Source organism: Rhinopithecus roxellana, chromosome 1, assembly GCF_007565055.1.
Source record: "Rhinopithecus roxellana isolate Shanxi Qingling chromosome 1, ASM756505v1, whole genome shotgun sequence".
In the NCBI taxonomy this organism is placed as follows: domain Eukaryota; kingdom Metazoa; phylum Chordata; class Mammalia; order Primates; family Cercopithecidae; genus Rhinopithecus; species Rhinopithecus roxellana.
The window spans coordinates 124,054,661-124,069,021 of record NC_044549.1 but is presented as its reverse complement, the minus strand read 5'-3'; the positions used below and the strand labels follow the sequence as shown (position 1 = coordinate 124,069,021).

Genomic DNA, 14,361 nt, shown 5'->3' with positions numbered 1-14,361 from the left:
GTTTCCTCTGTGGGCTCTCGGTCACCCTCAAAGGGTGTTTCTTGGGGTTCTGAGCCTGCTCCTTTTTATAAGCTCTCTCTTGACTGAAGACCCCAAAATCTCTTTCACCAGCCCTGGCCCCTCTTTTGCTCTGTGTTCAATTGTCCACTGGACAGTTTCACTTGGATGTTCCACAAGGCATCTCAAATCCAACGAAACTAAATTCATTATCCCTTCTTGCCCCCTAACCTGCAGCTGGTTCTGAATTCCCTAACTTGGTGAGTTGCCCAGCCTAGAAACAAGGAGGCATCCCTGACTCCTCCCTCCCTTTCTGCTGCACTCCACCCCTAGAAGAAAATTGTTTATCAAGCCTGGCAGATTCTGCCTCCTCAACAACCCACAAATCCATCCCTCACTTTCCATCCTCGGGGCTACGGCCAGTCATCACCTCTTCCTTGGACTATTGCAATAATCTTCTGGTAGGTGCTCCTGGCTCTCCTCTCACCTCAAAGGGAGTCATCGCCATCTTCCTAGAATGTTTTTCAAACTGACCATGTCGTTTCCCTACTTAAGGTCCTCCAATACTCCCACTGCTCTCAGGACAGTCCACCCCTTCAAGTGGTGTATAATGTCCACCATGTTCTTCTGGTCTCTGCCTATCCAACAGCTCCATCTCTCTCAGAATCCTGTCTTTCATCTCAGACGTCAGCTTGGCTGATAAACTTGCCATTCTCTGGTTGAGCAATGCTCTTCCAAGATCTTGCCCCTTCTTCTTGCTTCCTGGACAGCTCTTAATAATCTTTCCTGACCCCAGGCTCTCCCCCAGGGAAAAAGAATTAAGCATTCATCCTTTGTTACTCACTGCCCCTATACCCCTTCCTTCATGCCCCTGAAAGACTTTGGGGCCCTGATATTAGTTTACCCATTAGATGAGTAAACTTCTTGAGGTCACGATCCAAGTTATAGTCTTCCTTATATTCCTAGAACCTAGAGACCAGCACAGAGTGGGGCTCCAATAAATGTCTGCTGAGTGAATGGGTGGATGGATACATGGATGAACACGTGGATGGATGGATGGATGGACAGACAGATGGGTGAACAAGTGGATGGATGGGTGAATGAATGAACGGATGGATGGATAGATGGATGGAAGGATGGACAAGAAGATCTTTGGTCCAGACTGGATCTCTAAGCTCTCTGGGATGATGGGCAGAACTAAGTCAGCCACATTCCCTTACACTTTCATCAGCCTCACACTTAGGTCCCCCTCCCTTGGGATCAATGTGGAAAAGAAAGGTTTCACCTCAGGAGAGGAGAACGAAGATGTAGCATCAGGATGCTGATGAGGGAGGAAAGAGAAGAAAAGATGCCAGAGGAAGAGGCAGAGAAAGTTGGAAGCTGGAGGTCAGGGGCCCTACTTCCTGCTGTAACAGGCCCCACTTCATCCCCAGCAGCCATCAAATACCAACCCAGAGGTGTTGGGAAATAGAGTACACAGAGAGGACATAAAGATACTGAAAAGGTTAGACATTTGTGAGAGTCCTGAGAAGCAGGCAAGCCCCTAAGTGTGTCAAGACTCCTTCTAGAACCCCCAGCAGATAATCTCTTGGTGATGAGCTCTGACTGCATTGTCTCTGCAGATGTGGGTGCTGCTGGCTGGCTGGGGCCAGTCTAGATATGGTTATATAAATAAGGTCAGCCAGAATGAGAACCTCTGCCTTAAGGATGTCCCAAGTATTGAAGATGTTTACTGGTTTTTCTGTGATTTCAACATCAGGCGTGTGCCTGTTTGCATAGTAGGTAACCCCAGCATCACCTTTGACTTAATTCAGTCCCAAAGCCCTTCGTCATCTCTCAAGTCTTCTTTATCTGCAAACGTGCTATCTAAGATCAAGCCCAAGTAACTGGCAGCAGGCTGGGAGAACAATATAATCAGAAAGGGTGAGGTTCTGGAAAAACACCAAACAAGGCAGGTCCCACTGGGCTTGCTTTATCTGTAGCTCTGCATAGACAGCTCCTAAGACATGTGCCCTGACAGTCTTTGGGTGGACAAGCGGGGTGACCATCTGCCCTGGACTGCCTGAGATAGTCCTGTTGCCTTAGTGTAGTTATGAATACTACCACATACCACTTACTATCCAAAGTATTCTGGTTTCGATGACACATTGTACAACCACTCTGTTTACAAGTTGCTTTAAGATCTGGGAGAAATCCAAGTGTGACTGCAGTAACTGCTCTTCTTTTCCTGGATCTACCCTAAAGCCATTTCACAGCACAGGTTGGCATGTCCTCATAGGGAAATTTATAAACAGTCCCACAACTCCAGAGAGGACAAACCCAGACCAAAGAAGGAAATGTAGGAGTTTGCCCTTTTGTAAAATCCTGGGCAAGACTCCGAGGCTCATCTCTCCAAGATACTGAGAATTGAAAGGAGAGGGGGAAATCCCACGGGATCGCCATCTTTGGGCGGAAGCCCTCGGTCTCTGACACTGACGGTAGTTCTGCAGTTTAATGTACCTGTTTAACTATTGTTTGGTCAGTGCAGCCGTGACTAGAAATTCTTCCGGTTTCTCCTCCTACATCTTGGTTGGGTCAGATGAAGATGGCCCAATCTGCAAGAAACACTTGTGTGCTTATAGACATTTTAATCTTGGAGGGCTTTGTTTATAGGATGGACCTGGCCAAAGGAAACATGTTACTTATGGTTGAAAGCAAGAAAAACCTAGATAAATACTTTTTTTTTTTTTTTTTTTTTTTTGAGGCACACTCTTGCTCTGTCGCCCAGACTGGAGTGCAGTGGTGTAATCTTGGCTCATTGCAACCTCTGCCTCCCAAGTTCAAGTGATCCTTCCACTTCAGCCTCTCGAGTAGCTTGGATTACAGGCACACACCACTATGCCTGGCTAATTTTTTTAAAATTTTTTGTAGAAACAGGGTTTCCCCAGATCTCAAACTCCTGGGTTTAAGCAATCTGCCTGCCTCGACCTCCCAAAGTGCTGGGATTACAGGCCAGATACTTCATTTTCTAGATCATAAGATGCTTCACTTTATTCCTGGCAAAAAGTTGATTCAGCAAACCAGGGCTTTAAGTGAAGCCGGTTGGAACCTGAACCCTTGACACCTGCCCAGGGTGGAAGACGTAGCAGCTGCATCTATAGGCCACCTGGGGTGTAGGGTGACCAGCTGCCTAGCAAACCTTCCAGGACCTCCCCGCAGTGAACTGCTATGGGCATTAGGAGGCTGCAGAAGTTCCTTCTGAGCATGCTCTGGAATACAGTAGAAAGTTACACACAGAGACACCCCACACAACATTCGCAATCACACCGAAGTGTACATCCCAGATCTGAGTGCGGTTTATTTCCCATCACAGTCTGCACACTGAAAATAATGGAATCCAATCTTAGAGAATAAGACAACACCAGCTCTTGATTTCCTTTGGTCTTAGAAATAAAGTATAACAAGTTCGCAAAAACCCATAAACTACAAGACAGGGCTTTGTTTCCCGAGGCTCTCACTCCTTCTTTACTCCTCCTATTCCTGGAAACATCATTTTCTCTTGCAGATTCTTCATGTTCCCCCAAATCCAAATTCACAAGTTCCCCAAAAGGGCAGTGCTCCTTGCTTGTTGCACTGCAGGACAGAGTGGGGCCGGGAGGATGAAAAGAAAATGATGCCTCCCTTTATATCTGGCTCTCCTTTCCTACCTAGGCCCTCCCTGCCAGAGGCTCCTGGGGAGCTCCTTCTCTGTCTAGAACATTGGGTTTCTGGGCTGTTTCCCATTCAGGAAAGGGGTGAGGGCTCTCCTCCCGCCCAGGTAGCAGCTCTGGAGGCTGTGAGCTTCTCTGCCCCCTGAAACGCCTGCACGGGGCACTCAGGAAGGGCTGGGGACTGGGTGAGGAGGTGGGGACAGAATGCCCCCTGGAAACTGTCCCCGGGGCAGCTTGAGTGGCCTGAGCCTGTGTCTGTCCTACTGAAGGTTGGAGCCCCAGAGAAAAGCCTCTGTGGAGGCACCCACTTTTCAGAACTGCTGCTTTTGGGGGAGAACACCTTTTCCCAGGTGTTGTCCTTGGGGTAGCAGGGAAGACTGGGAAAAACTGAGCGGCAAGAGCTGTTGGAGGGGGGAGTTACATTTATTGACTGTCTGTCACATGCCGGGTGCTGCTGAAGGTCGCGGGTCCTACAGGATCTCCTTTTAGCCCCTCATATCCCTGTAGATTACAGGTCGTTCACGATGACCCTGAACCCAGAGGGGCTGTCTAGGCCCAGGGCCCAGCTAGTGAGTGGAATCGCAGAATCAGACCTGCCTTGGAAGGGTCTGTCTTACCCTGGCGCCCAAGATGTGTCCCTTACCCTCTGCCACCAGGACATGTAAATTCGGGACACCCCTTTCGTTAGGGGTCCAAGTTTATCATAGGTCTGATCTCTAAGGTCACATCTTCGCCTTCTCACCTGACCAACAGGAAACCCCTGAAATGTCCCTCGCACGTGCAAGACGTTTTCCGCGGTGGCGGCAACAGGGTGCACAGTGGGACCGCAGCACAAGCGCGGGGCACCCCCAGAGTCGGCGACTCCTGCCCCCGCCCCTGAAGGCCGGGCCGTCCTGGGGCCTGGGAAGGCAGCACCGCCGGGCTTCGCGCCATGACATCAGCCCTGGAGTGGTGCAGTGTGCAAAGCCCACTGGTTGGCGTGGCCCGGGACACGCCTTCCCCGGAGCGGAACAAAACGGCGCGCAGGCTAGGCGCACCCAGCCGCCACTTCCGAGAGCGCCTGTCGCCCGTGCGCCGCCAAGCCAGCTGCCAGGTGAGTGCGCCCCGCGGAGGGGCGCCTGGGCACGCACTCAGCGCCTCCAGGTCTTGCTCGCTCCTCCGCGGCCCCCGGGGCTGTCGCAGGCAGGGAATTGTGAGAAGTGACCGCAGTTAGCCCGGGCCGTGCTGCTCTTTCCTGGAGGCACTAGGTCCCTCCCCATCTCGGGCCTTCCTGGGCTTCCTGGACACAGTTGGCTTCCGCGTGTCCGTGACCCAAGGCGACCCGGCTACCCCCAACCGCCTGCGGGTCGTGCAGAACAATCGGCGATTCTGCGCGCCACTGACGCTCATTGTATGGCAGAGAGATGAGGGCATCCGTGCCACCCCCTCCCTCACCCTCCGCTGGGGAGAAAATGCCTGCGGGCGGGGTGGGGCAAACATCTGGCTTCATGGACCTGACCTTGGACATCTGTGCCCCTGAGCACAGGTGTGAGTTTTCCCTCTTGCGAAAGAACTGCATGGAAACCTCTCTACTCCAAATCTTGGTGCTAGGTGGTGATGGTTACTGAAACCTGAAAGAGTCTGCAGTCAGTGTTTTCTGGCCTCAGTCCTTGAAAGCTGGGGAGTAAGAAAGGGACTGGTGTTGAGCGCGTTTAAAGCAAATCACAATGTGTTAGCTAACAGTCAGCCCTCTGAGGCAGGTATGTATCTAGCAGTACAGACCAGAGAATATTTTGCATGCTTCTGGTTCTGGTGCTGTTGTGATCTAACCAGGACCCAGGAATCAGCTGGAGCAATAGTGGGCTCCGGCTCTGCCTAGAGCCCTGGGCTCCGGCCACCCACCCCGCTGCTCCATGAGAGTGAATGAATGGGCAGGCCCTCCCCACGCTGGGATACTGTCACAGTGGCACCGAGAAAATCCACTGGGCCCTGGTAGAAAGTGTATCAGTGTATCATGAAGAGGTGGCCTGGCGTCTTGGTGGGGGATTGTTTGGAAGGCAGAGTTTTGACTCAGATTTGCCACTTAATACACAGGTTTCCTTGGATAAACTAACTTCTCAAGGCCTCAATTTCTTTCAGGGATGCTACTTGGGGAATGTGTTACACAGAACCTCCGACACAGAAGTGATCTGTCAGTTACTGTCTTCTTTCTTGTCCGCCCCCCATCCCTTCCCTATCTCCCAGAAGCTAAGGAGGCTGAAGGTGCTGCCTGTCTCCCTCTGTCCTCTCAGAGTGCATGTTGGGGATTTTCCCCAGGTGGGATTTGGGGATGGTACTGAGCTTCCCCTGCTCTCACTCAACTGCTGCCTCCTGACTCTCCAGCTGGTTTCTGGCTCAGGAGGCCAGGTACCTCTTTTGAGAGAGACTGTCTTCAGCCCTCAACTGCTGATGGGCAACTTTTACCCATTGTTTCCTAAATCCAGCTTCCTCCTGCTCACGGTCTTCCAGTGAATGACCCTTTTGCCTTGGAGAGGATATCCTGGGCGGAGGCAGACGAGGAAGGAAGTTTATCCTGCAGAGGGTGTAGTGTGGGTTAGAGGAGAGGGAGGAGAGAACTGTCTGCAAGGCCTGAGATGCCCGGGATGGAGAGTATGCGGGGGATGCAGGACAGAAACTAAAGAGAAAGCCCATCAGCTCTACAACTGGCCTGCTAATAAAATGGGAAAAACAGGGGTGCTGTGTGGCCTCTTTGCCTCTGGTCTGTCTTAGCACCTTCTTTCCTGGCCCAGGTGTTTGCTCTTTTAATTGCACACATGGTCATCTGCTTCTGGAGCTAGTGAGTCCTGACTGGGCCAGAGTTGCAGCCTGGGAGTGTAGTGACACTTGACTGGGTGATCAGTACATATTTGATGAATGAGTGGGGTAGCAATGGTCTTTCAGCTGAGTTGGCCTGCTGGTCACTCATAAACCTTGCAAATAGTTACTAGCCAGTTTTTCCACTTGGGTAGATTGACAAGCAGGTGAGAGAAAAAAAGGCATAGGGTTTTTTTTGGTTTTTGTTTTGTTTTGAGGCAGTCTTGCTCTGTCGCCCAGGCTAGAGTACAATGGTGCAACATTGGCTCACTGCAACTTCCGCCTCCTGGGTTCAAGCGGTTCTCCTGCCTCAGCCTTCCAAGTAGCTGGGATTACAGATGTCTGTCAATACACCCAGGTAATTTTTTGTATTTTTAGTAGAGATGGCATTTTGCCATGTTGGCCAGGCTGTTCTTGAACTCCTGACCTCAGGTGATCCACCTGCCTCGGCCTCCCAAAGCATTGGGATTACAGGCATGAGCCATTGTGTCCGGCCTGTTTTTTTTTTTTTTTTTTTAGAGACAGCATCTCACTATATTGGCCAGTCTGGTCTCGAACTCCTGGCCTCAAGTGATCCCCTCCCTGTCCCCACCACCACCTCAGCCTCCCAAAGTGCTGGGATTAAGGCATGACCCACTGTGCCTGGCAACATAGTTTTTATTCACTGTCCATCTCCTGGTGGGGGAAGCAAATTGGGAAGGCGTTTCTGGCAGGTTGCTAAAGTTTTAAATATTTATGTAAGCCTAGCTTATTGTGAAACGTTGGCTGGCTAGATGAAGACACATGGGTTAAATATTTTGGGATCCAAAGAGGTGCTAGTGAGAATAAAAAGACTTTTTCCTCCAAGTCAGCCATTTGGCATTACTCAAGCATATTGCCAAATATCAAAAGAGACACAAAACTGAACAATAGGCATTAGAGTTGGCGTGTCCTTAAGATAAGGATAACCAGATACCTGCACTTGCCGTATACCAGACAGTGTGAGAAATACTTCACATGTGTTATCTTGGACAATTTATGAAGTAGCTACTGATGCTCTCCATTTTACAAATGGAGAAACTGAGGCTCAGAGGTAGTAAGAAACTTGCTCAGGATCACAGCTGATCAAGTGAAGCTGCCACTCCAACATAAGCTGATTGTTTCCAGAACGTGTGCTCAGTCACTACCTTACTATTTTTCTTTGCTCCTCTACATTTCCTTTTTCCAGATCAACTCACTAAGGAAATATCTGCCTTTTGTGAAACACATCAGCTTTACACGGTGCCTTACAGTGACTTATAAACATTTAAGGAAGATATCTTTCACTTGGATGGCTCAGGGTTAGAACTCCTGACCTCTGGGTTTTCAGTCTGTTGCATGGCCAGGTAGGAGCAGAGGGGACCCCTGAGAGTTAGTTGCCAGTCACCAATGGATATGCTTTCACCACCTCTGCATGTTGAGTTTCAGAGCCAGGTTTGCAGAAAGAAAAGAAGCCTGGAAAAGAGCCTGCTTGAGAAAGAGAGAGCGAGCTAGTAAAACTTGAGGGGAGGGCAGAGAAGGTGAGGTGGAGGGGTCCTGGGTTCTGACTGCTGTTTCCAGTTGTCAAGAATTTATATGGTAATGACGTGCCTGTACTACGCAGCTCCCCAGGAATGTGTCTGACGCCAGCACTGAGTAATTCCCATGTATGGTAAAGTGTGTAAATACGGGGGCAGCTAGCATTTCCAGACTCTGGTATTTCCAGTGCTTCCCCAGGGCCAGAAGGCAGTGTCTGAGTCTTCAGCGGTGACAACAGAGGAAGAAATGGAAGGTTAGCAGCTGGAGCTCAGCCCCAGCTAGGCTGCCAGCACCCCCTACCCCCAACTGTGTGCCTGGCTTTCTTTATGTGGGTAGGGGGAGCGTGGGTTGGTGCTTCCTGGGATGTCAACTGCAAACAACCTGTGTTTATAAGGCCTAAGTGCTAATTTGCTTTAACTTTTTAAAAATTAATCAAAGAAAAATCATTCACATCATCTTGTTCAGCATGGAATAACCAACATCATTCCAGATCTGGATAAAAACAAGGAAACCCCATTTGTTAATTTGTCTGTGAGGCTTTATTATAATACAGGATTTCCTGTAGAAGTTTTAAAATACTACAAAGAAGTCAACGACCTCCATTTCTACCTGTGTTGACCTTCAGACTTCTTTTTTTTTTTTTTTGAGACAGTTTCACTCTTGTCCCCCAGGCTGGAGTGCAGTGGCACGATCTTGGCTCACTGCAACCTCTGCCTCCAGGGTTCAAGCGATTCTCCTGCCTCAGCCTCCCGAGTAGCTGGGATTACAGGTGTGTGCCGCCATACTCGACTAATTTTTTTTTTTTTTTTGAGATGGAGTCTCGCTCTGTCGCCCAGGCTGGAGTGCAGTGGCCGGATCTCAGCTCACTGCAAGCTCCGCCTCCCGGGTTTACGCCATTCTCCTGCCTCAGCCTCCCGAGTAGCTGGGACTACAGGCGCCCGCCACCTCGCCCGGCTAGTTTTTTGTATTTTTTAGTAGAGACGGGGTTTCACCGTGTTAGCCAGGATGGTCTCGATCTCCTGACCTCGTGATCCGCCCGCCTCGGCCTCCCAAAGTGCTGGGATTACAGGCTTGAGCCACCGCGCCCGACCTTTTTTTTTTTTTTTTAGTAGAGATGGGGTTTCATGCTGTTGGCCAGGCTGGTCTTGAATTTCTGACCTCAAGTGATCTGCCCACCTCAGCCTCCCCCAGCGTTAGGATTACAGGAATGAGCCACTGCGCCCTGCAAACTTCTGAGCTCCAAGAGTAGGGAGCTCTGCTCCAGAAGGCATCGGGGGCAAGTGGGGAAAGGGAGAGACATACACCATCCTTGTCAGCTCACAGTCTCACAAGGGCCACTGGACATGGATTTGAAAAGAGAAAACTCATACAATAGAGAGAAGGATCCCTGAGCTAGAATGACAGTCAAGTTCTGGAGTCCCACAGGGCCTGGAGTGATGGTAGCTCAGTGATGCTGGTTACTTTCTCAGAGAGGCGGGTCGTGTGCAGGGTTCTGAAGGAAACATGAGGTGGGATATGCAAAGCTGAGGCCATGCCTGCCCCATCTCCATGGCAACCATTCTCCCCCTACCCGTGACCCTGACCTTCAGGAGAGGCTGATTTCCTGAGCTCTCAGGTGTCACCTGACTTGGCTCTGAGCCCTGACCAGCGGGGCCCCCTCCTTCCCTCTCTGCCCTCAGCTGCTCTCTGGACACTGGGACGTAGAGGCAAAAGCTGAGCTACAGATTGGAAGGGATGCCAGCCCTCCTGTCCACCTGGCAGATACTAAGCAGCTCAGCTAATGCGAGGGAACTAGATAAACATCTGACAGGTTTCTACTGGAGCAAGTGGGTGGGGACTTTGGCCCTGTGCCGTCAGTCTCTCTTTTGCCCTAGGGAATAAGTGATTTTGGAATGGGAGAGATGGGATTTTTCCACTGGAGAAATAAAGATATGGGATGGTTTTGAAGGGTTTGATAAGAAGGGGCTTGCCTTAAGACACTGGTGGCTGACAGTTAGGGATTTTACATCTCTGCGATGGTTCCTTCAACCTGTCACCTGAGCTGGACTTTTCTTCTTTTCTTTTCTTTTCTGTTTTTTTTTTTTCTTTTCTTTTCTTTTCGACTCTATTGCCCAGGCTGGAGTGCAGTGATGTAATCTCTGCTCACTGTAACCTCCATCTCCTGGGTTCTCATGCCTCAGCCTCTTGAGTAGCTGGGATTATAGGTGCCTGCCATCATACCTGGCTAATTTTTGTATTTTTATTAGAGACGGGGTTTCACCATGTTGGCCAGGCTGGTCTCGAACTCCTGACCTCAAGTGATCCGCCTGCCTTGGCCTCCCAAAGTGTAAGGATTACAGGCGTGAGCCACCGCACCCAGCCAAGCCTGACTTTCATGAGATTTGGGGTGACTGCGAGAGTCTGTGACCTTTTTCTTCTCCTTTCACTGATGCTGTAAGAGCTGCCACCTTGGCTTTCTCGTCTCAAGACTGAGGATCTGGGTGCAGTCCTAACTGGGGATCTGGATACAGTTCTAATGGGACAGCCAGGCTAGGAAGATATAGCAGCAGACACAGCAGGCTTCTAGCCTCCAGCCATTTCAGGAAAATAGCTGACCAGGTGTTTTCAGCCATTCAGTAGAAAATTCAAGCTCTGTTCTCCGTTGAGATGGTCAACACAGTGAAATGGGACATCACAGACAGCTGGGGGGAGCTAAACCCCAAAGAAGGGCAAGTAACTTGTCCCACACTCGTTTGCTGGGCTGGCAGATGAATCAGGAGTTCCTGGCCCTATTTGGCATGTTACCTCTTAAGCCTCATTCCTTCCATATGTGGACTAGCTACATGTGGACGGCTGGCCCACATCCAGCAGTGTGGTGTGGAGGTATGACTGGGCCAGTCGTGTGAATGGTAGTCAGAGGGGGGGCACTTACAGTGTGCTGGCCATCACTTCCATACGTCCTCATTTAATCCTTACAGCTCAGTTTTAGGGAGTCCGTATGTGGTCCATTTTAGAGACAAGCAAATTGACGCTCAGAGAGGAAAGTAACTTGCCCAAGATCATTCAGCTAGGAAGGGGTGAGTCTGTATTGATTGAATCCCAGCTCCTGTTTTCCTAACCATTGACCTGTGCACCCTGAACCCTGACCTCAGGAACTTCTCTTGTCCCAGCCTTCTGCAGGGCCTCTGTCCCCGAGAGCTGGGAAGGCAATTAAGAAGGAGCCAAGTGTCCCTCTAAGGCACTCCATGAACTCTGAGAAACAGGTTTCCTTTTAAGGCAATTTGGCCTCCCTACAGGCAGAATTTGGCTGTTGGAGAGAAGGGGCTGGGCAGAAAGGGAGTTGGTGGAGTGGAGACTGAGCCCCGCCTGTTGCCAGGGTTCCCTCCAGCTTAGCCTCTTCCCCACAGGCAGGGTCACCTGGAGGGATCCTCTTGTGGGCAGAGGGGACAGGACCCCATCCACAGGCACCGCCTGAAACCCTTCCTGGTTAGGGACAGAGTCATCACTTTTCATCTCAAGGCAATAGAGCCCTGTCCTTTCACTGGGCTCTTGAGGGGAGACCCCCCTACCCTTACCCCAACTAAATGACCAGGCTCAAAGAGCAGCCTAGCTAAAAGCTAAGAGGTGTCCTGAGCAGATTTTCCTTACTGGCAGGTCCTTGGGTTTCACCCATTTCTCCGCCCATGGTCCTGATTCCCTGGGGCCCTGCTGGATGTGGGCCCCTGACACGGAGCCAGGGAAAACAAGGGGAGGCCTGTGTGGAGCTGTGGGTCTCCCCCAGAGAGAGAAGGGCTTTTGTGTCTGTAACAAAACAGTGTTTGGAACTGGCTCCCAACCATGTGGCTGGGGGAATTTTCCTCCCTTAGGGGTGTTCCTAGGGGCCTGAGTATGTCCCCTGCTGGTTCAGGGGGTTGGAGAAGGCTGAGGAAGAGGGCCAGCACTGATGTATTGTATGCCTACCACGAGCAGCCCCTCTTAAATATGCAAGGGCCACAGCATTGTGATTGGAGCACAGAGAACTCAGAAATAGATGAGCTTGCATTAGAGTCCCAGGTCTACCTCTTCCAGCTGTGTGACTATAAGCAAGTTGCCTAACCGCTCTGAGCCTTGCTTGTCTTGTCTGTAAGGTGGGCATACATTCTTTATCTTCGTATGATAAGGATGAAATGAGATGATGCGGCTGGGAGCGGTGGCTCATGCCTATAATCCCAGCACTTTGGGAGGCCGAGGCAGGCAGATCATTTGAGGTCAGGAGTTCAAGACCAGCCTGGCCAACATGGTGAAAACCCGTCTGTTAAAAAAAAACACAAAAATTAGTCGGGTATGGTGGCAGTGGCGGGCACCTATAATCCCAGCTACTCAGGAGGCTGAGGCATGAGAATTGCTTGAACTCAGGAGATGGAGGTTGCAGTGAGCAGAGATTGTGCCACTGCACTCTAGTCTCTGTGACAGAGTGAGACTCCATCTCAAAAAAAATAAAGAGATGATGCAGATGAGCCATCTGATACATAGTAGGCATTCAGTCCATGGCAGTGTGGGTGCCGTGGCTGAGTTCCAAGGGTCACATTGAGTCACCTGATCAGAGGGAGAGGAGAGCCTGTGTGGGTCTGTACAACTGGACACATTATCACAAAAGCTTCCCAAGCAGACCTCCCCTCACAGCTCACTGGCCAGAAATGGTCTCAGCCTGTTCCTGATCCAGCCACTGGCAGGGGAATAGAATCTCTATGGTTGGCTTAGGGGACACAGGCTCTGTTCCTCCATCTGGGGAAAGGGCATCTCCGCAGTCACTCAATGGCCTGAATAAAATCGGGATTTGTAGCAAGGAAGAAGGGGGAAATGGCTGATGGTTAGGCCGACCATGATACACGTTGCTGACTGCCATTCCTGTCTAACTGTCCTTCATATTTTATGGTTTTCAGCCCCAAACCTTTGCTTGACAAGGGCAGCTAGCAGTCCTCAGAACAGAAAGAGGCTGAAGGAACAGTGTGACATCAGAGGCTGGGAACGGGGACTGTCTCTGGATCTGGAGGCTCAGGCCCCACGGGTTATCTGAGGAAGATAGAGATGGGGATGTGAGTAGTTACAGAAATTCCTTCCAGGTGTGTCAGCGATGTGTGGGAGCCTGAGGAGGTGTGGCTGGTCCAGAACCTGGGAAAGGGAGAACTGGGCTTATACAGCAGGCACCGTCTACCTAGATCCCCCAGCATCACCAATACCACTTCCCCACAGTAAGCTCTGCCTCTCAGCCTGCAAACACTTACCAAGCACCTCCACTGGGAACCAGGCTCTGCAGAGATTCACCATGCAGAGAGAATGGCCCCAGAAGCCATGGCTTTCAATATCAGTGCATCCTTCATTCATTCCTCAGCTATTTCCTGGCCACCTATATGAACAGCCACATGCCAAGTGCTATGCAGGGCGTGGGGACAGAGTGGTGAACATGACCTGGATCCCTACTTGAGCTGAGGCCTGTGTCACCCTCAGATGGGAAGCTCTCCAGTAGTGGAGACTGTCTCCCTCTGCCCTTGACATTGACTCTTTAGCTGCTGGCACGAGCTCTATGACCAGGAGGGTGGGCTCTGGTTGCCACATCCCTGTTTACAACATTTCCATGCCACAGGTTCTGTGAGCTCTCTCCTTAGGCTCCTTTGCCTCCTGAGGCAACAGACCCCTCTGACTCCAAGCCCCTTTATTTCCCAGCACCTCCCTGTGTCCTTTACTCACCATGTCCTGGACAACCCCCGGCACCAAGCCTGTACCCACTGTAGGTGGTGCTTTGTATAGCCCTTCCCTCATGAACTTCTGTTGAAAGAGCTGGAAGGACGGTCTCCCTCCTTCAGCCATGTCTGTTGAGTGAGTGAGTGAAATGGAAGGAGAGAAGCAGGCCCCATCTGTTCTCCACACTCACTAGTGTTACCTTCTGTGCTGCTCTGTGGCCATGCGGGCACTGACCTGAGGCATCGCCTGGACTTGTGTGCACCGTGTATGTGCCAGGCACTGTGCCTTGCCTTTGACGTATCATATCTCATTTAATCGCCAGACATACTCGATGAAGTCACGATTTTTATCTGCTTTTTTTTTTTTTTTTTTTTGAGACGGAGTCTCACTCTGTCGCCTAGGCTGGAGTGTAATGGTGTGATCTTGGCTCACTGTAACCTCTGCCTCCCAGGTTCAAGTGATTCTCCTGCCTCAGCCTCCTGAGTGGGTGCGATTACAGGCGGGTGCCACCACACCCGGCTAATTTTTCTATTTTTAGTAGAGACAGGGTTTCACCATGTTGGTCAGGCTGGTCTCAAACTCCTGACCTCATGATCTGCTTGCCTCA

The 14,361-nt window shown here is 50.8% G+C and overlaps 2 protein-coding genes across 3 annotated transcripts in view; one reads left to right on the top strand and one right to left on the bottom strand.

Moving 5' to 3' along the window:
• Window positions 1-4,633, bottom strand: part of LOC115899652 — a 38,409-nt gene extending 33,776 nt beyond the window's left edge. Inside the window, exon 1 of the mRNA XM_030937746.1 lies at window positions 4,429-4,633. Coding sequence (XP_030793606.1) covers window positions 4,429-4,624 — 196 coding nt within the window. The 5' untranslated portion in view covers window positions 4,625-4,633. The remainder of the gene's footprint in view (window positions 1-4,428) is intronic.
• CSRP1 (cysteine and glycine rich protein 1) overlaps window positions 1-14,361 on the top strand; it is a 63,840-nt gene that overhangs the window by 34,948 nt on the left and 14,531 nt on the right. Inside the window, exon 1 of one of the 2 annotated variants that reach the window (XM_010378868.2) lies at window positions 4,595-4,779. The exons of the other annotated variant lie outside the window; for it this stretch is intronic. The gene's annotated coding sequence lies outside the window, so the exon portion shown is untranslated. Of the gene's footprint in view, window positions 1-4,594; window positions 4,780-14,361 lie in introns of those variants that run through there. 2 annotated transcript variants of the gene reach the window in all.